Consider the following 22382-nt stretch of genomic DNA (forward strand, 5'->3'; position numbering starts at 1 on the left):
CTTTGCTTTGATGGTGAGGAAGACTCAGGAGATTGTGGGCCACTATCTACCAGATCTGGACTCCATCTATACCGCCCGAGTCCAGAAGAGGGCCAGATGCATTGCAGTCAACCCCACCCACCTGTACCGCTTCCACCAGAAAAGCGGTACAGGAACATTAAAACCACTACAAAAAGACTCAGAGACTGCTTCTTCTACACATTCTCTACCTTTAAAATCAGGCTTAAAACCTTCCTCTTTGATAAATCTTATACTTAGGGGTGGTCTAGCCATCCCTTTGTTATGCTGCCATAGGCTTACACTGCTGAGGGACGTCCCATGATGCACTGAGCACTTCCTTTTCATCTCTCTGCTCCTTATCTTCCATGTATAAATATATGACACTATTGGCATCATTAATATATTTCTCCTCTCTCAGCAAGTCTTCCAGGCTAAAAGATGCAGTTTCTGTTGGTCTCTTTTTCATGTCCTCTCCACCCCAACTGGTTAAGGCAGATGGCTGCTCTCCCTGAGCCGGGTTCTCCTGGAGGTTTTTCCTTCATGTTAAAAGGGAGTTTTTCCTTTCCACTGTTGCCTCTTGCATGCTCAGGATAGGGGATTGGATTGAAGTCAAGATTTGATGCAATGTCCTGGTTTTCCTTAACTACTACTTTTATTTATTATGAACTGGTTCGAAGTGATTTATCTGTAAAATGTCCTGAGATGACATTGCTGTGAAGTGGGACTATACAAATAAAGCTGAATTGAATAATATCAATAATTTTTGCTTTGCAAAATGTCTTCAGCACAAGTATGAGTAATTTCATGTTTTCTTAGTTGTTGTTGATGTGTCTGTTATCTGTGCCTAATGAACAATGAAGCGTTCTGGCAGTGGGCAGTAATTGCTAGGAGCCCACAGTGGGGGTGTAATTGGAGAGACAAGCAGGACTATATGACTTCACGACCAGCCCTGTTTAACGATAATGGGGTGCAACTCCACACTACGGTGGTCAGCTAATCATACTGGACTGGTCGGGACAGCTCTAAACACTACCAAGCCATGACTGGAATACTGAGCAGCAGCTCACCCTCGCAGTTCCACACCATTCCCTCTGCGGGGGATCAGGCATATGATTACAGCTGTGACCCAGCGACACGGCCAACATTGTCATTAGTGCCAGTGTGGATGGACAGGTTAATTGTAAATAAGCTAAAAACTACCAAAACGATAAATGCAGTGTATACCAGTGTCAACAATTTAACAAGCATGCTTGTGCCTTAAGAATGAGAAACATATCATGTTGATCCATTAATGCTGTTCATTTAACAGTAAAATTTAGAGACAGATGGACAGAAAAACATAGGCACTAGTAGTTTTCATGTGAAATTTGATTATTCTGCTCAAATGTTTTTGAGTTTCTTTGTAATTCTGATAAATGTAATATAATTCTCAATAAATTTTCACACAAATCATAATAGTCAATGGTGAGAACTTTAATGAGAGAAATGGGACTATTATTTAACTTCATGAGGCTTTTAAGTGACATTTATTTTTAATTAGGTTGAAATTTTGATGTTTGTTACTGACTTATTGCTTATTACTTACCCTATTTTTTTCTTTCTTTTTTATTGGAAATTCAGTTGCATCTCAGTGTAACAGTGGAACATAGCAAACCACATCAAAAAGTAAACATATGATGCAATAAAAAGCTCTTTCTCAAAACTGATGTAATCTAAAGATGAAAGTGCCCAGCTGAGGTATTCTCTCAAGTGACTTGTGTCCTCCCTCCAGACAAAAATAATACCACACTGTTAAGTGGACCTTGTCACCTGATGGGTTGCAGAGTTATTAAAGAGGCTGCATTTGCAAGCAATAAATCTGCTGACCAAGTATGATTTTACGATGAGCCTTTCCACTTCTTAACCTAAATTGGTCATGAAAAGAATGAGCTTGACTTGTGATTGTATATTTTAGTTTGTTGATGTTAAACTTCCTGACTAGAAGGCCTAGGCTTTGATGTTGACCCTGGTTTTATTGTTTGATACCTCTTGTAGTTCATGTAGGAGTATGTGCCACACTGTCTGGCCTCTCTTATACCTAATTTGGTTTTCTTGGGAGTAGCTTGTGCTACAACGGTGTACATATAAATTAACTGATTCCAGCCTAAAAAACAGCAACTTTTCAAGAATGCTTGCATACATCGTAATCAGCATGACATGAAACTTCAACGCCATAAACTGGGCCATGTATAAGTATCTTTTTTTTATTATTATTATTCATTTAGTTCAATATGCAGGGTGCATGTTCCAAAAAGGAGGAAAAAACTAAATAAAATATTTAATTCAATTAAGGTTTTTATAATCAATAGTGTTCAGAGTAAAATAGCAAATATGATACTATCTATTCAAAATATTATCTTTAATTTGAAGCTATATATAAGTTAAGTAACTTATTCACTCCAACTAATACTAACAACTTGACATAATTATTCCTAATTATAAAAGGCATGATGCATTTTCATTGACAGAAAAAAAAAAACTTGCAAATGTCCATAGTTTTTTATGACACTGGCAGATGACCAACAAAGTTAATTTTGGACCTGTAATTAGACTTCTGGATGATTAATCTGTCAATGAGATATAGATGTTTTTGGACTACTGAATTGTGCAACAGAAGTATAGGTTTTGTATATCTGCGGGAACTTAAATTGTATTTTTATATATATATATATAATTGTACAGTGTGTATAATTAAGGCTCTTAACACAGACATAATAAAGTCATAAATACTAAAGCAATAAATGATAAAGTCTTCTGTATTTGGACCATAAAGTTTCCCAGCAGTCTGTGGTATGAATGCATAAGTACACCGCGCCCTCTGCTGTTCACCGCTATGAGGTGCAGCTTTTATTTAAACACATGCCTGTTACTTTAAGAAAACCCTTCGAAAAGCATTGTGGGTAGCGTGTTCACAGCCAATCAAGTCGCTGTTGTCAGCGCCTTGTTATTGAGTTTGTGGAGTTTGGTTTAACTGACAAAAGGAGTGGAAACTTTTACTGTATTTGAGCATTTATTTCAGAAAATGTTCACAGATCGACTGGACGATCTGCGAGAGCGTAACAAACATTTACTGAAGAAGCTAAGGCAGCACAAAGAGAAGCTTGAGCAACTGAACGGCTGCAACGAAAACCGCAAGAGGGGGAGAGAGCATGAGGATGAGGAGAGGAGGCAGCCCGAGGTGATGGTGACCCTGACCGATGGAGACCGTCGTCCTGCCAAGGCAGCCCTTGCAAGGTCTTCCGTGAGATTTGCTGGTAATTGAATAGTTTGTTTACTTGTATGTAATATTTCGAATCAATTATTATTTCAGTGCTGCTGGTATGTTAAAGCATCAATGCTAATGCCATAATCCAAAATATAAAAGTAAAACCCACAGAGGCAACTTTGATATTTCAGGCAAATGTACGTGATATAATCTGCTTAATCTGTCTTAATCAGTCACAAAGGAATGATGCAATTTAAAGCTTCATAGATAAAACGTTTGGAGCACTGACTTCATCACAGACATGGTGGTAAATGTCTGATTAAAAATAACTCGATAATAAAATATTTTCTTTTAAATTTGATTGACATGTCTTTGGCCTTATTATATTGTCACAATGCATATCAGTGCTTAGTGTTTTGTTGTTATTTTGCACAGGCACTTTGATAAAATTATTACCTTACATTTCATTGTTGTGTGCATTTGCAGAGTAAAATAATCCTTCCAAACAAATAAAAAAAAAGTATGTTCTGCTCTGTATTCATCAGATGTGTGTGAGACAAATTGGAATGAGACACGAAGGAATGACACAAGAAAAAGCATCCAGCACACTACTTCCACATCTTATGAGACCTCTAAACACACGAGATTAGCTACTGAAGACAGCCACAGAAATATTCAAGTCCACAACAGACTGCAAGGAATAGAGCCATTCAGTGCTACGTCCTGTCCACTTAGACACAGCAAAGACCAGGTAAGCCAAAGAACAACAACCATGGCCTTAACTAATATGGTCTAAAACTGATATCTCAATATTTTCAGGTTTTATCCCGATGTACACGATATACATCCCGATGTCGACCTGCATGCGAACATTTAAGAAAACCCAGTGTTTCCCTGATCATTACATTAAAGGGGCGCCCCAGCCTCCCAACAACCCTAGAAGATCAAGTTTATTTTATTTTTTATAATTACTCAATATCTGATATATTTTTTTCATTCTAATATTTTATATTAAAATATTATTTTATTGTTTAGGTTATTTTAATTTTGCCCCAGATCACAACAGAAGTAATTTCAGGTGCCCTTTTCCTAGAACAGGTTTATATTTAATATATATGGTTTTATTTATCTTATTCTTGTGTTGACATGTAATTTTGTCATGTCTGTACATGTCTGTGCATGCACACACAGGTGAGATACACTCCCATCAGTCACATGAACCACCTGTAAAGCTGCCAAAAATATCTGGTTTAAGACCAGCTCTTATTTAATAATAAGAGCAGCTGGAGGAGGAGAAGCAGGTGGAGGAGTTTTCCTGCTCTGGTGTATCAAGAACTTAATGCCCAGTGGGAAACACTCACAGCTGAACAATCAGTCTCGTCATCATTGTCGTTATGTTTGAGGCATATTACTGCTTAAAATAGACGTCTTGCATTCAGCTTCTATCTCTTAACAATCTTAACTAGCCTGCTAGCCAGCTAGCTAGCTGCATACTCCGTGCTTCTTTTTTGTCTCCCCTGAAACAACAACTTGCATGTGTGCAACAGTTTTCTGGGCAGAGGAGTGAGCTCTCTGTCTGCTGTAAGTGAGAGAAGCTAAACTACAAAAAAAAATTACATGTAGATGCTTTAAACGCTGCCCTGTCAGTTTGTACTCAATGTTCGCGATATAGATATTTTATATATCGCTCATAAAACTTTTCAGGATACGTCGAGTATATCCGATATATCGCCCCGTCCTACTTTTCAGTTAGCAGTAATGTCACATAACTCGGTAAATAATTACCGTAATAAGGTCTCCAAAGACCACTGTTGCATATCAGTTTTAGTCTTTGTAAGAAGCATGCCATGGTCATCAGCTATCTCACAATATTCTTGTCATAATTTAGTTTTTCTGAAGCAGACAATTACAGATTTTGTCCCAGTATATATGTTGACATGCCCTATTTTTTCCTTCTGTTAAAAGAAGCAGGGAAATATTAAGGAAATATTACACTTTGGACCCATAAGTTAAAAAAAGATTTGTCCACATTATAATAATAATAACACAATAATAACCCAACAATCTCCTGCCATACAGTTCAACATACTGCCTTCCCCCAAAAAAATCTGAATCTAAAAATGACTGTCCGGGAACATGCTGACTACTAATGTAACACACCACATGTTTGCTTTTGTAGAGGGAAGTCCAGAGTCGAGTCACATTTCAGTCAGATGAATGTGAAGACATACCTGTCTCAGAGAGGCACCGTTTGCAGCCTTTACTTGGATATGACTGGATAGCAGGTAGACCTCTTAAGTTTGTCTGTCACACAGGATCTTCAAGCACATTATGTAGACCTTATGCTTATTTAGTTTTTTTTTTTTCTTTACTCTGTAAGGAGTTCTGGATTCTGAGGACTTGTTGGTAGATCGCTCTGATGAGTTCTTCAATGATTTGCGTGTGTTTCGATCTCTTTATAAAGATGAGTGTGTCCGCAACTCACAACCAAAGTGAGTCTTTTCAATTTATCACACGTGTTAATGATTATTTACAAGTGATATGTAACTGATGAAAGTTTCTTCATTGACTCTTGTAGATTTTCTGAGGAGAGTCATCTTCTCCCCCCACTTCTAAAAGATAAGGATGACCCAGAGGCAAACGTGGATACTCATCAATGTAATACGGATCATTTATTTGATTCTGTGTTACTCTCTAATTTTCTTTAATTACAGCTAAACTAGGACTAACCTCTGCTCGCTCACCTTTTGTGCAGGTACATTCTCCTACAGGATTAACAGCAGACTGTTCCCAGTGCCGCTTCACTCTCAGGAGTGTTGCCCAGTGTGTAAAAGAAAGAAGTCCTCTCACCCTCACACTGCTGCTGAACCAGCTCTCATCAGGTACCCATTTAACAAGTCCTACTCTGCTCCCATATGAATACAAAAGGCAACAGAGATCTAATTAGAGCTGTTACCTCAACAATGTTTTATGCTTTATTGTCTCTGCATGTTTCATACCTGTGTTATTCTAAATTTAGTCGTCTTTCAGCATACTGGATATGGTACATTTACATGAACAGATTATCACAACACTATGTTCCAAGGCAAGGTGTGTGTGTGTGTCTTCAGCAGTCCCTATTAAAATATGTCCATCCATTCATTTCTGTACCTGCTTACTCCAATGCATGGTCACATCTGGCCTGCCTGCATGCTCAGTTAAATCTCTGCAGATGATCCAGAATCCAGCAGCACGTCTGGTCTTCAACCAGCCTAAAAGAGCTCATGTCACTCCGCTGCTAATCGCTCTTCACTGGCTTCCATTTGCAGCACGCATCAAATTCAAAGCTCTGCTTCTGGCTTACAAAACAATAACCCAAACTACTCCTATCTACCTTCACTCCTTAATCCAGAGCTACACTCCCTCTCGACAGTTACGCTCTGCCAGTGAAAAACCCCTAGTGCTCCCACTACAACGTGGTGCAAAATCAGTAGCTAGACTCTTCTCCTCTGTTGTTCCCCGGTGGTGGAACAATCTACCAAACTTCGTCCGATCCACAGAGTCCTTATCTACTTTTAAAAGCAAGCTAAAGACTCAGTTGTTTAAGGAGCATTTCTGCACTTAGCTTAACTCTGCTACTCAACAGAATGAGTTAGAAAGATTTGTTCAGCTCTTTAGCTCAACTAAGTACTGAAGAAGCTGCACGCACTTATGCCCAAGATGATATTGCGTGATGAAATCGTGATCTTGTATTTGAACAAAATGACTTACAAAAAACTAAAACTAAAAAAAAAAAAAAACAGTTATTATATGCACTGCCTCTAGCATTACATGACAGCACCTGGGTCCAACTGGACTCACAGCAGTCTGACTTAATTATGATGTCCCATCTTGGTTGAATTCTTGCTTGTGTTGTTCTTACTCTCAGATGTAAGTCGCTTTGGATAAAAGCGTCTGCTAAATGACTGTAGAATAGAATAGAATAAAATAGAATAGAATAGAATGGAATAGAATAGTGTCATGGTTCCTGGGTTTGGTGTGTTCTTATGTTTGTGTTAGATTTTGATCATGGTTTTGGTTTGTCATGTTCTGTTTTGATCTTAGTTTCTAGTTCTGGTTTTTGTGTGTAGTTTTCTGTTAGGACCATCGTTTGTGTCATGTTATAGTTTTTGTCTTGAGTTTTGGTTCATAGTTCTGGGTTTTGTCACGTTTAGTTCAGTTTTCTTGTTTTCCTTCTTGTGTTCCTGTGGTTTCTGTTTCTGGCTCGGTAGTTCTAATTACTCATCCACTTCACCTGTTCCTTGTTACTCCCTCTGTGCATATATACCCCATGGTTTTCAATTTGCTCTTGTCAGATCCTTATTTGTTTTATCCCTGTCGTGTGTGGTGCACTGTCCTGAGTTTAAGGAAATAAAATCACTTGTCACCTGCACTGTTCTGCCTCCTGCCTCGACTGCCTGCATTTGGGTCCTTACCTCCTTTGACATTCATGACAAATAGGATAGGATAGAATAGAATAGAATAGAATAGAATAGAATAGAATAGAATAGAACAGAACAGTGGGATGGAGCCTTTCCCAGCTGCTACCCACCTGCTAGGTGAGAGGCAGGGTACACCCTGGACAGGTCGCCAGTCCATCACAGAGCCAACACAGAGAGACAAACAACCACTCATGCTCAACTAATCAAGCTAACATGCATATCTTTGGATAATGAGAGGAAGCCTCAGCAGTACCTGGAGAAAACCCACACATACATGAGAAGAACATGACGACTCCCATTAAAATGTGTTGACAATAAAATTTGTAACACAGATTTATTAATTCCTAGTTTGGTAAATTGTATTCATTAGCTAAAATGAAAGTTTAATGATTACCAATAAGTTATCTGTGGTGGTGCCTTAACTACTCAAGTTATTTTAATGATTTCTAAGACAAAGCCAGGATTCAGGAGTCTTAAACAGACCAGGCCCAAAGCATAAGCAAACTAATGACCCTTTTCCACTTAAAAATAATACTGGTTTAATCAACTCCTGCTGCCCGTCATACGGTACATACACAAATACAAGTTCTGTATAGCCCACTCATACATCAATCTGAATATTAAAAGGTGCAAATTAATACTTATCTATTTCACTTTCATGTCATTTAAGACATCACCTGCATGAACAGTATAACAATCCATGTGACAATAGCTACATTTTTATCACCACATAATACATTTCTTCAATATATTAACTCATACTCCTCTTTTCACTGTTTGATTTTTAAGGGTCAGCATCCCTCGCACCACCTTGTTACCATCTTATGAATACAAAGCTCATCGGCGATGCAGCTTTGATCCTTCTGATAGTTTGGGGTTACCATCGGTGAGTTACAGTATTCATAAAATAATCATTCTCTGTGTATGATTTAATCAGTGAACCATTTCTCATGACAGGTTTTGAGTTTATACATTGGGTGGAGTTTGAAACTACTGCTAACACTTCTATTTATTTAAATATTAAGTTGATGTACTTCCAGCTTTTAGTCTTCATGGTTCTCATTGTCTTTGTGCAGCACTGTCTCTCAGGCTGGTCAAATAAAGGTCAGACCACAGTGCCACCACCATGCAGCCTAGATCTGCGGAGCAGCCTTCAAATGAAGAACTCTGATGAATTACTGAATAAAGAGCTGGAGGTGAGACACTCCAAACTGTTTTTATTTATACAGTGCCCTAGAAAAGTATTCATTTTTCAGCCTGACAGTCACCATAAGCATGATGCTAAAACAACACTTCAGTAGTTTAAGGTGAAACATTTAATTGTCCTGAAATGGCTTAAATGTGGTTTAATCTAACTAAGAATCTGTGGTATGGCCTAAAAACGGCTGTATACCAGCAGAGCTCATCAGCCTTTTACAAGCTGGAGCAGTTTTCCCCTGAGGAATGAGATCAAGTTTGTTTTATTTTCCATAACAGAAACCTTCTGCTGCTGTAACTGTTGCTAAAGGAAGGCCTACAAAATATTCATGCAGACATGCAGTTCTAAATATTTTATACTTTTAAAATGGTAGACACATTGTGTTGTTACCAAACCTACTGGAATTCCAGTGTGACAAATGAGGAAAAGATCAAAAGAAGTACTGATTTCACAAGTTCAGAAGCTCCAGAAATATGTAGAGGCTCAACTGACACCAACAATCAAACCTGTTTAGATAGTTTAGGTTTATATGAACAGTAGCTCTGTGGATTTCTTTGCTGCCACATGATTGGCTGATGGATTATTATATAAGAAGGTTGGTATACACATGTAATAATAAAGTGCTTAGTGAGCATTTACAGAGCACATCAAATCAAAATATGTCATGTATCAAAAACATTTTTAGCACCTCATATGGCACAAATAAAAATCAGCTGTCTGATATTTTTCAGGAACTGTCTGGACCCAAAGGGTCTGAAGGCCAACTGCTTGACCGGATGTCAGATGTGTCGCGCTTGGCTCGTCACAACTTTCAGCACTTCCCCAAAAAGTAAACTGGGAAGCACATCTTAGCCTTTATGCTGACAAAACAACTGTCTATTGATTAATCGCTGTAATTCAGTTCACAACACCCTAAAATACTTACCAGTTTTTACACCCAGATTTCTTCTTTATTTTAGGTTTTTTTGGGGGGGGTAAATGTTTTATATCAGCAACACTTTTGCCTCTGATCAAGAAATTAAATCAGTTATAGTTTTAATGTGGAAACAAACAGAATGTAAAGTTTGTAATTCTCAGGTCTTCTCAAGTAAAATAAAGAAAAGAGAGTAAGAAAAAAAACCTGTGTCCCAGACTATTTTCCAAAAACTATATCTATATTATATGACTATGTTTTGGGTCGCTAAGTAATAACTTTAGGATGCTGGGCACACCCATACAGCTAAATGGCATCATGGGTGGCTGCACTTAAGGTGGAAGAAAAAGTTGTAATGTTTACACTTAGTCCATGGCTGAACAAAAGGTGTTAAAAATTTTAAATGGCTTTTTTTTTTTCAACGAGTTAGAGACTGTTAAGATTTATGAAGAAAACAAATGATAGTATTGCTTAATGGATGTGTTAAACAGGCAATTATTTGGGCTGAGATGTTGCTTTTCTGTGTTGCTCACTGTTTAACATTGCATCTTTAATAAAAAGCTGTGCATCTATTTACTCGTAACTGATTTGTATTAACTGCAGTACCTGGAACTACAATCTTTGCAATAGCATACATAATTACTACATAATATGTTTACATTGACATTTTTAAAAGCATTTAATAAACCTCTAGATCAGGGGTGCCCAACTTTTTGCAATGGGCCAAAGTGAAAATGTACCAGTGAGCCGCGGGCCAAACACAATGATTTTAGGAGTGAAACACAAAAATATGTAAATCGCGGTTCTTTTAATTATTGTTAATGCATGCAAATGCATTCTTGTCCTCACTGCAAATAACACACTACAAACATCAGTATGGCAAAATAACAATAAAGGCATAGTTAGAAGGACAACAAACAAAAATTGCAGACACTAAATTTTAGCCAATTATAGTGCAAAATGTCGTCAACAAAAAGAAAAATACTGCATGTTCACTAAATCCAATTGCTAACACTAGAGAGGTGACTGACTAGGTGAATATGTCATTGAGATGTGAGCCAATATTTCAAGTCTGACATACTTAAATAGTTTTGATATCTAGGTGGTGGGCCAGATGTAATGAGCTGGCTGGCCTAATTTTGCCTGCGGGCCCTACTTTGGGCACCCCTTCTCTAGATGTTTGTACTCGTGTCTGTATGGCCTGAATAAAACAACTTGTAAATGTAAGTATGGGACTTCTAAACAGACATAGTTTTGGAAACCTGCTTATTTTATGTTGTATTATATTTTTCATGTGACTTGTTGAGACAGAAGTTGTGTAAAATGAAAGCCTGAGTATATTTAACCTCCACATGTGACCATGTGAGGCCATGCTGAAGTTAAGCAAGTGATTAAGGTTGCGCCACAGTGGATGGCGAGCGCACTTAACACATGTCGGCTGTTTCAGACTTGCATAGTGATGGCTAAACAACATACAGTATTTTCATATCTTGACCTGCAGCATTAAGGAAGTCACATTGACTCATTTGAACCCTTCGTGCAACAGTTTAGCCTTTCCAGCTTTTTTTTTTCTTTTTTTTGACTCCCTGGTCCTCACATACTTCTGTTTTTAACTTCCTTAGCGTGGGAAGCAGAACACTGTAGTTAGCAAAGGCAGGGCATTGTACTTTACAGAAGCTGCTCTTTGCAGGAAACCACAACCACCTATACTTAGTTAGACTTGTTATGTACTTTTACAATCCCACCCATGAGAGTGTAGGTTTGTTTCTAGAAGCATTAACACGTTTAAATATTTTGCATATCACAAAATCTACTAGGTGGTGTTCAAATCATTTTAAAAGGGTGAAGCAAAAGAAAATGTGTTTAAATTGTTCATATTCCCATGTAAAAATGTCATAATCTTCTCAGTTTGATCTGTCTTGCTCGGCAAATCTTTGCCAATAAACTGGATCCAAGATGACTTAAAGTGGTATGTTCCAGAAAGAGGTCATTTTACAGAAACTCACAAGGTGTGCTCACTAATTTACCTCATGAATACCTTCAGCCATTTTTCCAAGCGTTGCTGTGCTGCTTCTGAATGGAAATGCATGGTTCTTTTACCTTAAGGGAGAACCTTGGTTACCATGGAGATGAACAGGATTTGAAACTCTCTTGAGACTGATAGAGCCTCACTGCAAACATCATCCCCATTGTGTCTGCACAGTAATGCCAATACAGAAGCCAGTTTTGATTTGATAGGTGTGCACTGCATTCTATGTCTGCATGATACACACATCTATGTTAGAAATAAAGGCAGGCAGCGTTTTCAGTCCTGACCTGAATACATTTCTACTGTGTCATTCAAAAACTGTGCTGTGCTGTGCTGTATGCACATTTGGAAATTACTCATCAGTACAATGAGTGAACTAAATCAGTGCAGTAATGTAGCATTACAAAAAAGAAGAAAAAAAAAAGGATTATAAAACAGGTTTCACATCTTAGGGGTCCTGTTTTATACTTTTTGTACAGGCTGCATTAAACTCAAGTAACATTGAAGCTGTAAGTTTTACAATCTGCTCAGATTGATGCAATATAAAGGATATGATGTTATGTTACTCTAATTTAGACAAGACATAAGACTGATGGATAGCACGGCAGAGACCGCTGTAGTTGAGTAAGTCAGAAAATTCTGAGGATGTGGGAGGGGAAACTTGCATGTGAAATGTCATCCTCGCACATGAACAAGTAGCAAGTGAAGGGGGTATTAAAATGGGCAGAGTGTGATCTTATACAGTACTGTGAGGACACATTCTAGCCAAGCAGGTTTTAAGGGTGGAATGTCAAAAAGCAAAATTATTTAAGCCTTTGTTTAACAATTCCCATGGCTACAGGAAGGTCAAAATGGAGAGGATGTTGTAAAGTTTAGTGTTGACTAAGCCAAAAAATGCTGTGGCTGCCATAGACAGCCTGTGATTCAGGTTTAAAAACTGGATTCTCTAAAAATTCTTCAATAGTAAAGAAATCAACACGTTACTTTTAGACTGTAGAAACCTAAACTGATGCATAACTGACTGCCTTTGTGTTTACAACCTTTGTTAATTATATTTAGAGGATTAGTTTGTTACAGATCAGTTTTTTTCTTTTCTTTGTAGGCGATACAGCAGGATCTTGGATTTATAAAATTCTTTCTTTCTTTCTTTCTTTCTTTCTTTCTTTCTTTCTTTCCTTCTTTCTTTCTTTCTTTCTTTCTTTCTTTCTTTCTTTCTTTCTTTCTTTCTTTCTTTTTTTCAGGTCTGTTTTTACCCTCCCATTAAACACTTTGTCTCTGTTGATCAATTACAAGAAAACCTTTGACACGCCACACTTCCTGTAATCACTGGATCAAAAGACTAATTTATTGTAGTTTTATGCTGTCGGTGCACTGACACCACATATCAGATCAAATGTGTGGAAGCAGAATTTTGGTTTCTAATACTCTCTAACCTCATCAAGACTACAGTCTGTCTGCTCATTTCCTTCCTTCAGTTCTTGACTCAGTTCAAGGAAATAGCTCCTTCTGAGAGCTGACCCGCCTTCATAATATGAACTATACAGCACACACGCTGGTTGCTCAATCCTCTCCTCTTAATTTATTTAAAAGAAGCCATGAAGGACATACTTGTACTACTGGTTCTGCTGTGTGTCCAAACTGCTAAGGTAGGTTGTCGCATGTTTTTATGGCATTAATTACAGACTGTTTATCCTGTCTGGATATCAGCCAGACAGAATTCAGCGGATGACCAGCCGAGTGTTTGGTTAAGAAGCAGTCGTCTGAAGAAATTCCAGAGCACGTGCTCTTAAAATCAAAGTTGTGGCGCTCATCTTATAATTAAAAACATGAAACATTTATCTTTTTATTTGCCATAGCAGTGAATTTTGTCACCTGTACAGACGCCAGCAAAGGGTGCATTTCTCATTTCTCAGGAAACATTACATAAAAGTCCCCTTCCATAACAAAACAGGTTTTGTCTTCAGCATGATAAGTAAATTATACTGTGGAAATTTGATGCAGACTATACAGCGTGAATATCTGGTTTCGATTACTTGGCATTTTATGCAGTTTCAGACCGCTTCATAGCTGAAATGAAGCTGGCACTTTTTCTTTTGTCTTCACATCCAGTGTTATAGTTAGCTTAGGCATGCAGTCATGAGAAGAAGGGGAAATTACACAATGGGTTTTGAGTTAAGATAAAGTAATGAGACAAAAGTTCAAACCCCATCTAGTTGGACACAACATAGGCAGAAGTCTGATCTGGAACTGAGGGCTATAGGTTGCCGCCTCTGTTTCCTGTAAGATGAGAAATACACCGCTGCAGTCAGCATATTCTTACTTTTGCTTGTCATTGGAAGGTACTGTGGTGAGGTCAGGTATGCACAGAGCTGCTGTGTAACTATTCCTTTCACCACATCAGTGCTGAGTTTTAGTTTGAGTCAAAGCGCTGATGCACATGTGCAGTGACCAGCATTCCAAGATTTTGGAAGACATGAAAGAAATATTCTATAGAAGTAAATTTATAATTATGGCTGCTTATTTGATACTGTCTGCAGTTCAGGCCAGGAGCTTTACCAGAACGGAAAAAGTAGGTGTAGATGTGCGTGGTCTGGTACTACTTTAAGCTTTATTTTTAGAAAACCATAACCACTCATTGGCCATCTTGTCTGTTCCACTCATTATCCAATGATTAAACAGGATATTTTAAATTACTACCTTCATTTATTAGTTGGCTCAGGTTAAGTAGATGCAAGTTGAAGAAAAGTGGTAGGCAAATACAAAAAGTGGACTAAAAATATTTTCCATATTATTTAAAAATGAATAAATGTGGAGGTTCTCTTTGGGAGTGACAGGGATGGATAGGATCACAAATGAGTACTTTAGAGCAGTGGTTCCAATCCTGGGGGTCTGGGACCCCCCAAGGGCATCCCAATAAAGAGCGGGTTCCCTGAGGCTTTGAACATTCAGAGCCATTGTGATTAATGTCCACACATTTTTTTCTATATTTTAAGAAAAAAAAGAAAGGCTAAATGTTTTTAGTTAACTTTGGCTTCATCAAAGGACATGACTCAACCAAAATACATTATTTATGGTGAGAATCTCACTTTTGAAGGCATAAAAAGTGGCAGTGGAGCAGGGGGGCCATGCCTTTTAGTATTTGCATGAAGGGGGTCCCCAAGGAAAATAGGTTGGGAACCACTGCTTTAGAGGGACAGCGCATGCTAGATGTTTTGGAGACAAAGTCAGACAGGCCAGACTAAGATGGTTTGTGCATGTACCATCCTATATTTCAGTGAAGGGATGTTGAAGTTGGAACTACCAAGATGGAAAACTAGACGAAGCCCAAAGAGGAGATTTGGGGATGTAGTAAAAAGGTCATGTTGGTTAGTTAGTGGAAAAGTTAGTTAAGTTAGTTAGTTGGTGGAAAAGAAGAGGATGCAGAGGATAAGGTTAGTAGGGCTGGGCAGACTGATCCAAATATCAATAATATCGATACCAAGGCTAGTATCATTCAATACCAGCGTGACGAGATCAATAGTTTACTTGCAGAGGGCTCTGGAGGCAAAAAGCCAAAGAAAGTGAATAAGAGCCAACCAATAGTAGATTTGGCTTTAGCTTAGCTAATTTGCACTGTTGACTTTATATTTCTCAAACAATTGTGTGATCAAAGGGAATAACGTGTCAATATCATCAATACTTACCCTAGATTTACTTGTTATCAGATCAATACCAAAATTGGTATCACTAAAGGTCAGATAGAGGCAGAGGATTCGCTGTGGCAGCCCCTAAAGGGGGCGGCCAACAAAGAGAACATAAAAAAAGACTAAATTATTCAGGCAAAAGACTGTTATGTTCTTCACAATCTTCAGCTCAAGAGCAGAAAATAAGTTGTTCTTATTCATCCTCTGTCATAGGTCTGCTCCCTGCCTTATGAGGCAGACTCGGAGGGAAATTGCCGTAACACACCAACAGAGTACCTTGCAGATGGTTCCAACTTGTGCTGTAAGAAGTGCCCACCGGGTAAGAGTAATCCCAACTAAACAAGAACTATAATTTAGCAAGTTTTACATTATAACAGTAATGTTCAAACACATTTACCACTGGAAGTGGTATTAGCATGAAAAGTACTTGATGACTCAGATTTTGAAACCTGGTGAAAGTTTGTACACGAGGGTGTGAGAGAATATAAAAAGCACCTACAGTAGCTAATGACATTCATAAGGTGTTTTTTCTTTATGTCAAGACCACGAATATAAAAAGTTTAAGTCGTAGTTATGTAACTATATCATTTTGCTATGTTTTCAGACTAAAGTTAAAAATCTTAAAAATCTGCTGATATGACATTATTGTGAGCATGAGTTTGTTTTCTTACTAATGAATAATTGAATTGAATGAAAGAATATGGCCAATGGTAATGAATGGAAATACATTTGCCTGCATAATAAAATGATACAGCCGATCACTGTGCAAGTGGGATTTACATACACTAGCAATTTATTTTGGTTAAGGCAGTTTGTTCCTCATTCATTTGCTTCAACCTGACATGATTGAAAACTGTCCTGACTCTCTTCATTTTCCTGGTAGCAAGAATCCTGTAAAGGGGTTTAAATGGTTTTAAAAGTCCAGCAGTTTTAGTATTTTATATGTATATATAACACTGGAGATACTACAACTAAGTACACATGGCAGCATCTGGATGTGACATGGAAAAGAGAAAACAGTATTATCCCTGTGTTGTTGAACTTTACCTTAGAAATAAAAAGAGAAAAGCCTTTTGGGACAACACCTGATGTAATCCTTCTGGCTCATGAACCGGTTCTGTTCAGGATTCTTTGAAACTTATAGAGAACCAACCAGAAATTCCACCAGTTTTCAGTAGAACTGTTGTGGTAAGGACATGATATAAAGAACAGGATTATCAACCCAGTCCTTCCAATCTGAATATGACACATACACTGGTGTCATCATAGTTTCTATTTCCAAGGAAAGAAAACTTTTTTAAATTTATTGTTGTTGCTCATGCTGGGAACTAAAGTTTTGGGGTTTCAAATTAGTTGAATTTTTGTAAGTAAATAGGAAAACAAAAAAAGATCAAAACCCATTTATTTCATGTTAGTAGAAAAGAGAATAAGATCATCCAAACTCTGCTATACAGCAATATTTAGCAGAAGATATATATATATGATAGTCCTTAGGGGCTTTTCCGTTGTTCTTTTTTCTCAATTTTTATCACATATCCTGTAACCCAGAAACATTAGTTTGATACCGGTGTACTGTTTGATGTTGAAAGAAATGCGTTGGTTAGATAAACTAATTAGCCAGGCATGCTTACACTTGTAGCTCTGAGCAGAAAACTGCTGCTGTTTTATCTGTGTGAACAGCCACAGACTGCATTTCCTTCCATGTTACTAATGGTAATTTCAGTCATTTTTATTTATTTTTTTATATGTTTCTTCTATTATGTATTAAAGAAATAAGGAACAATTGTAGCTTCTGTATGATTATGTGCTTCGAAGGTGAAAAACAGTGACAGCAGGGGTTTGAGTTGTGCAGAGCAGGCATCTCTGTCCCAGCTCTTGCATAAACAATACAGTAACCTGATCTCATGTGCCTGCTAATCTTATCTCTACCACTCAGTTTACACTTGGTTGCTTTACACCTACTTCTAGTGGATGATTCAGAGAAGCAAGCCAGTGTGTTTTAGACTAAAGATGTAAAATGTGGGCATTTCATCTTGCAGCCACAACATCTTACTGCATTTACAAATCAGATTTATTGCCATTTTATCTCAGAAAATAACATCAAAGCAGGACCGCATTACTCTAGGACTAACAAAGATTTGTTTTTGTAATATGTAAGTGTAGACTGTGGAGACGTATTCTGTATGATTAATTTATGTTACCCAGCCTGATATTAGTGACTGAATAATAATTAACTGGATGTTATTACAGGGCACCGACTGATACAACAGTGCACTAATGAAAATGACAGTATATGTGAACCATGTGGACCAAACTTGTACATGGAGAACTGGAACTTCGCTTCAAACTGTCTCAGGTGCACTGAATGCAAATCAAGTCAGTAGACGCACTGAAATTCTCTGTTAATATTTTCAGATTGATCCATTGTTTTGTTAATTTTTTTGACAAATAACTTTTCATGTAAGCAAAACACACTTTTTTATATTTAACCAGGAAAAGGCCTTCAGAATGCCCAGGAGTGCACTTCTACGATTAACTCCATGTGTGTTTGCCAGCCTGGGAAGTTCTGTCAGATGGGATTCAATAAGCCATACTGCGAAGACTGTAGGCAGTACAGACAGTGCAAAGCTGGTTTCGGTGTGATTGTGGCAGGTAAATACTTTCAATCAAGTATTAGGAGTTTGGCTGTTTACAAGATAGTTAATTGCTATATTTTGCTTTAATGTTTAGGGATAAACGTTTTGTTGGATGAGCCATTGTAAAGAGAACAGAAATATCATTTTTAAAGATTTACATGAGTTCTAAAAACTGTTTCATATGGCTCCTAAAACTTTTAATTTCTGCATATTGTTTAACAAAAATCTGAAATACATTGTCTTTCACTGTATTTTTTTTTTTTTATTATTTATTTTTATTGTTTTTTTATTTAATTTTTTATTCATTTATTTTTTTAAATCAGGAACGCAAAGCACTGATGTTAAATGTGAAAAGTGCCCACACGGGACATTCTCCAGCCATGCCTCTGACACCGATCGCTGTAAGCCTCATAAAAAGTGAGTAGAAGACGAGCGACATTTGTATGCTATTGTTAGGAGCTCACATATATGACCTCTTTTGTTTTTCTCTCCAGCTGTAACGGGAGGTCTGTTGTTAGAAAAGGTGATGTTATCTCAGACACCGTATGTGAAGAGCAAAACACACCGACATGGCTTTCTACTGAGTCTGTGGTCACAACTGCAAGTACAATGAAGACCACAATCGGTGCAAACGTAGTCTCAACAGTGCCATATGGAACAAGTGGCTCAACTAAGTCTGTCAGATCTTCTGTTACAGTCAGAGATTTTAACACAGCAACATATATGATGACAGCTGCACCTGACAGTGACCGAAGTATGACTACAAAAATCAAACTAATAATCGTTGGAGTCATTGGGTTCCTCCTCATCTTCTTCTTGCTCCTGTTGTTCCTTTTTAAAGGAAAATGGAGAAGAGGTACCACCATCCTGCAAAAAGCACATCAGTCATATGCCTGATTTGAGGAAAATTTCAGCTTGTATATTTAACTGTATCTCTGATTACAGAATGAAAACAATCATTTTTTTCAACTTTAACTACTCACTCAATTTTCTTGTGCTACTTCAACTGAATGTTCACTTTTTACTGTTTTCCCAGGTTCTGTCAGAATTCTTCCAAAAATAGATGCAAATGGAAACCATGAGAGTGCAGAAAAAGTAAGTCTCATCTTTCAGACAATTACCAACAATAACAAGACTGAAGCACATCACTTCCGTGAATATTCACACTGTATTTCTGTTCATGGATCTAAAGATGGCTCCACAACCTGACTTAAGTGTCTAAGATCATTGGACACTGTTAAGAAGGCACACGCCTGGCTATTTTAAAGTCTAAAAATTGATGATACATGGAAAAGCAGAAACCAAACCATGACGTCAAGACAATTCTCCAAACCTGTAAAACAGGATTTGGTCAAAGTACAAGTCTAGGGAAAAATACAAGAGCATTTTTGCAGCGAAGTGTTTAAAAGCATGGTGGCCTTTATTTTTCTTAAATGTAAAAGCTTTGGAAACAAATATTTTTTTAGATATATCTGCCAAACTGAATCATTAGTGATGACATAAGACATGTCATCATCCAGATGATGTCATTAATGAAATCCAGATTTTCTCTCTAAAAATGGATAACCCTACAGAAAGAAAACCATCACTGAAATGCTCCACAAATCTGGCTTTCCCTAGTAAAAATACTGTCACTTAAGTATAAGACTACTGGTTTCATGAGAAGTCAAAGACCCTCAGAGATGGATGGATGGATGGATGGATGGATGGATGGATGGATGGATGGATGGATGGATGAATGGATGGATGGATGGATGATGAAGGGAACTTCATTCATTCATCCAAGTAGCACTGTGTTACTTTCTGACCTTAAAAATATGCTTCTGATTAATTTTGATGGCAGAGTAACATTTATTATGTACATTCGAGCTGTCATTGCCCTGCAGCGTCTCCAGGCCGACAAACAATACTTCAACACTTATTTACTGCTGCATCCCTTTACAGCAGCATTTTGCTTTATGACACTGTAACACACCAGTAACAGGATATCATGCACAGTGTCTTTTGCTTGCTGGAGAAAGCTCAGAGTATAGGATGGAAGCTGAATTAGCAGTTGTTAGGGGTGCCACACTGAAAAATCTGCTTCTTTAAAGCCTGGAACTGTCATCAGTTAGAGCTGAAGATGGCTGGTATTACAAGAACCAAGAAAAGAAGTTCATTTGCTTTTTAATAGAGCACTTTAGAGCAAATTTCAAAGACAGTGTAGAATTGATAAAGGTACTGCCTGAATACTGTGTACATTGGATATTATTTTCTTAATTGATTTATTTATTTTTATAAATTCACAAGATTTTTTTTTTACATTGTGGCAAATTTTATGTAGACTGAATGAGGGCGGAAATGGTTTAATTCATTAAGAAGAAAACTTTGAAACATGCTTCAAGGGGTCTGAACACTGTCAACTGTAAACAGAGTCTACAACATCACCACCATTATTATCTAATCTACTACCTATCTATTATCTATCTTATAACGCTATGTTGAACTGTATTTGGATGAGGAGGTGTGAGCATGGCTGTGTTTTTTTTTAAATCTAAAAATATAACTTTCATTTCTTCCACCTACAGAACCATATGAAGGCACGTCAGGGGACATCTTTAACTGTTACCCCAGAACAAGTCTGTCTGCTTGAGAATGGGAAGACTAGTAGCAACCCAAGTCAGTGCAGCAACAACTCTGAAACTTCAACCAGAACAGATAAATATAGCAGCCACGAGTCAATCAGCCCTTTACAACCCACTTTAGCTGTTGACAATGAAACCTCTGCCCTGTCGGAGCCCTTGACTTTACTGTCGAACATAGAGCCTGCCACTCCCCCTCCCAGCATCACAGCACAATCTTCCTCTCAACCCACCAGTCCACAGATCATCAGCCCAGTGACGAACAGCCCCCATGTCAATGTCAACATCACTTTGCACATAGGAAATGGGTCTTGTGGGGCCCCGTCTTTCATTCCCACAGACTTGAGGCAAGCAGAATGTCAACTTCCGTTTGGAGAGGAAGAGGAGTCCTTCAGCACCCCGCAGCAAGAAGCAGGCAAGCAGATGTTGATGTCTGTGCAGGAGGAAAGTGCCAGTTTCAATTCATGAAGACTCATCTACCTAAAAGACTTATGAATGTCCTTATAAAAAATGCCCTTGTACTGCAGAACCAGAAGGCTAAATCCTTTGCCCTATTTTCATGTCAAATACTTGTTTTTATATGTGTATATAGTATGCTGTACAGAAATATGTGAATATAAATCCCTTCCCCAATGTAGGAATATGCATCAAAAGTGAGGAAACAATGTAAATTTTGAGTAAAATGATTAGCTAACTGCTTTTATTGCTTTTATATGTCAAATGTCTCTAAGTCATTTGGGACGGGGTGGCCATGCCAATGTCATATCATTAAAAGTATGGAAGAGAGGAAAGTTTGGCCAACAGAAACTATAGTCCTTCTGTCCTTTATGAGTGATGATGGATCTAAGAGCCACAAGAAGGGCCAGGAATAAGGCCAATATCCATGCACAAATCTTCCTCAGTGAAGTGTGTATTTACCATCCAATGGCATTTTAAACCAAGATTTGTTATGTATAATTTGGAAATTGTTCTGCACTTTATGTTCTTTAAAAATATAGAAAAATGGGACCTAGGAATTCTGAAATCTGATTTCCAATGAATGCACCATCATTCTGCCTTTTAGTCCTTTTTTAAGATGCTGGATTTATGTCTATTCAGAAGTACTTGTTTCTCATTTTACAAGTTGTATTTTCTATTTTTTGTTGTCTTGTTTCTCACAAAATATAAGTACAGTCTATATTTGTAAAGAAGTTCATACTTCTTTCTGAATAGTCAAGCTGTCAGTGACTGGATTGGGACACTTAGATTCATTCAGATGTCAGAATTGGCACATTTGGCGCACAATTGGATCCACCCATTTTTATGAGACATGTAGTTGTTTACTTGCATTTTGTTATTTCGAAGATTTGCATTATAAAGTGTGTACTAACCCCCATCCTATGTGTGGTGATTTTTCTTCACCACTCCGTCTGTTGATTGTGTTTTCTGTAGCCTCTCCTGACACCTCCTGTTTGAAAGTAGGAGGTGCAGTGGGAAAACGAGCGGAGAAGTCTAAACCACTTCATCGTTATAGGGGGATAGTTTACATCTAAACATTTACCTTTTGTACATCTTACCGGCTCAGAAAATATTTTTAATAGTCTTATCTGACATACTAT

The 22382-nt window shown here is 37.7% G+C and overlaps 2 protein-coding genes across 3 annotated transcripts; both read left to right on the forward strand.

Moving 5' to 3' along the window:
- The first annotated feature begins 2773 nt into the window (after positions 1-2773).
- Positions 2774-10385, forward strand: LOC121635225 (migration and invasion inhibitory protein). Its single transcript, XM_041978324.1, has 9 exons — positions 2774-3293; positions 3790-3995; positions 5424-5529; positions 5625-5736; positions 5823-5902; positions 6000-6126; positions 8494-8590; positions 8781-8900; positions 9634-10385. Exons 1-9 carry the CDS (start codon positions 3062-3064, stop codon positions 9733-9735), a joined length of 1182 nt encoding a protein of 393 aa, XP_041834258.1. The 5' UTR covers positions 2774-3061; the 3' UTR covers positions 9736-10385.
- A 2886-nt stretch (positions 10386-13271) lies between these two features.
- On the forward strand, positions 13272-22159 carry tnfrsf1b (tumor necrosis factor receptor superfamily, member 1B). Of its 2 annotated transcripts, none has more exons than XM_041980520.1 (8): positions 13272-13490; positions 15741-15846; positions 17778-17903; positions 18021-18179; positions 18487-18580; positions 18658-19019; positions 19200-19263; positions 20727-22159. In XM_041980520.1, exons 1-8 carry the CDS (start codon positions 13440-13442, stop codon positions 21250-21252), a joined length of 1488 nt encoding a protein of 495 aa, XP_041836454.1. In that variant the 5' UTR covers positions 13272-13439; the 3' UTR covers positions 21253-22159. The 2 variants fall into 2 exon arrangements, with proteins under 2 accessions (XP_041836454.1, XP_041836455.1); XM_041980521.1 differs by having other exon boundaries at positions 13275-13490; positions 19200-19258; positions 20731-22159.
- The last annotated feature ends 223 nt before the right edge of the window (positions 22160-22382 follow it).

Source organism: Melanotaenia boesemani, chromosome 3, assembly GCF_017639745.1.
Source record: "Melanotaenia boesemani isolate fMelBoe1 chromosome 3, fMelBoe1.pri, whole genome shotgun sequence".
NCBI lineage: Eukaryota > Metazoa > Chordata > Actinopteri > Atheriniformes > Melanotaeniidae > Melanotaenia > Melanotaenia boesemani.